Genomic DNA, 2,202 nt, shown 5'->3' on the forward strand with positions numbered 1-2,202 from the left:
CCATCACCTGGGTCATCTACACCTCATAAAACTGTAGTGTGTAAGAAAACCACCAAACTTCACATCCCAGGGTCTCACCTGTGGGACTCTGACTTGGTAAGTCTAGGTGAGACACAGAAATCTGCATTTTAACAAATACTGAGGGTGATTTTGATCCAACCTTATTAAGAAAGTCACAAAGACCATGAAAGGGGCTTAGAAATTGCCCAATTCAGTGACCTCAACCCCAGATGTACAACAGAATCATCTGAAGGGCTTAAAACTACTGAACTAATTCCATCATTCAGGGTGAGACCCGAGCATTCTTATTTGCTAAAGCTCCCCGGTGATTTTGACATGGAGCTGAAACTGAGAATCGCTGACCTGGTCCCAGCCTCTCATTTTTGCCATAGGAAAATGGAGGTCCTGATGGTGGACAGTGTGCCTTGCTCAAGGCCACCCTGCCAATTACTGACCAGAAACTAGGGGCCAGTCTTCGCAATTTGAATTAGGCAATTTGAATCGAGATTCCCTGGCCACAAAGATGCTGGTTCTGGGCCCTGCCGCAGAGATCTGTGTCTGTGTCGGGGGGGTTGGTGCAGGACCCCCGATCAGAAACTTCCCTGCAGCCCCAGTGGGGGTGGGGAGTAAGCCCTGAACTAGCCAGATGCTCACCCAGAGAGGCCAGCACGGCAACAGCCACCAGGAGCAGGGCCAGGAAGAGGTAAAGAATCCGCACGGAGGTGTGCAAAGACAGGTTCCTCTGGCAGCGGCTGCAGCGAGGGCCTAGCCGGCCTGCGGGGGGACAAAAGAGGACAGTGGCTGAGGCTGCAGCTGAAAGATCAGCTCCATGTTCCTGCTCGGGTCTTTCTCGTCATATTTCCTGTTCTCGAGCTTCATTCTTTACCCATCTCCCTGGCTTTCCTCTAGGTCCTTGAGCTTTTGGAAATATAAGAGACCAGAATCAGGGGCTTCGAAGAACACTCATCATTCTCTTTACATCATCATCATTCAGCCTGGGCCACGAGGAGACACTTCTTCCCGGTACACTGGCCTTACAGACGGATGGCCTCTACAACACGAGGCAGCCGGCCTCATTTCACCACTGGGTGACCAATACATCCTGGTTTGCCTAGGACTTTCCCGGTTTTGATAATGAAAGTCTCACTGTCATGCGAACTTCTCAATATGAGGAAAGCCAGGATGGTTTTTTAAGACTGAAAGTCATATACCCTGAGAGACCCTTCAGTCCAAGGCAAACCAGAAGGTTGGTTACCAGTCCCCAAACTTCACAGATAACCAGCAGTTTTCCAAATCCATGGTTCCAGTCCACCCGTTGGTCCCTGGTAGGGAGGAGGGAGGGAATGCAGTACTCCAGGCTACTTTGGCAGGTGGCCATGCCCCATGGGAATGTAGTGATGCTCTCAGCTGTGAAATTTTTAAGGTGAGTTCAATTTCAGCTGCGCATTACGAGTACCAGGAATGTTTAAAAGTCCTGAAACCCCTTTCACACTCCAGACCAAAACATCAGAGTCTCTGAGGGTTGGTCTCAGGCACCCCTGGGTGGTTACAGTGTGTAGCCAAGGCTCGAAACAGCTGCACCAATCTGTACTGAAATCCATCAGGAAACCTTGCTCCACGTAACAGTTCAGATCAACCAAATGCCAGGCTGGGTCCTGTGGGCCTGAGAAGGATAAGCCACTTAGCTGGCATGGGATACAATGAAGGGGACAGTTCTGGGCCAGCTAGAAGACAGGCCCTAGGGGAGATGGCAGAGATCCCTGACAGCTCTCACAAAGAGCCCTGGAGACAAGTGGCACTTGTGTCAACTTGATTTCATCTGTATTGTATAACCCAGGCCACTCTGCTTTTTTACCCTCAAGGAAGCAATGGGGAAAGGACAGCCAGGAATTTGAAGCCATGTAGAGAGGCAAGTCAGCAGCCTGAGGATGAGAGAAAGGAGGGGCTCTCAGCCCAGAGGATCCCAGGGGATCACGGGGCAGCCCTCAGAGTCCTTACCCTCCTGTGTGCACGGGAAAGATGGCATATCCTCGTCACCAGCCAGCTCCTCTTCTGTAACACACAGCGCATCTCCGTCACCGCCAGTCGACCTCACTGTGATGGAGCCAAGTGCTGTCAGAAGCCACGCTGGGACCCCAAGTCACATCTAACCCTCTCCAGTTGCCCCATTCATTAACAGTCCCCATACCCTGTGTCCACCCC

At 51.5% G+C, this 2,202-nt stretch overlaps 1 protein-coding gene across 2 annotated transcripts in view; it reads right to left on the reverse strand.

Moving 5' to 3' along the window:
* The window catches only part of SCARA3 (scavenger receptor class A member 3), a 32,546-nt gene that overhangs the window by 15,899 nt on the left and 14,445 nt on the right, over positions 1-2,202 (reverse strand). For both annotated transcript variants that reach the window (XM_011359350.1, XM_011359352.2), the window contains exons 2-3: positions 1,999-2,094; positions 655-774 (exon numbers count right to left, since the gene is read on the reverse strand). In XM_011359350.1, the coding sequence (XP_011357652.1) occupies positions 655-774; positions 1,999-2,094 (216 nt within the window). The remainder of the gene's footprint in view (positions 1-654; positions 775-1,998; positions 2,095-2,202) is intronic.

Source organism: Pteropus vampyrus, unplaced genomic scaffold, assembly GCF_000151845.1.
Source record: "Pteropus vampyrus isolate Shadow unplaced genomic scaffold, Pvam_2.0 Scaffold47, whole genome shotgun sequence".
Classification (NCBI taxonomy): domain Eukaryota; kingdom Metazoa; phylum Chordata; class Mammalia; order Chiroptera; family Pteropodidae; genus Pteropus; species Pteropus vampyrus.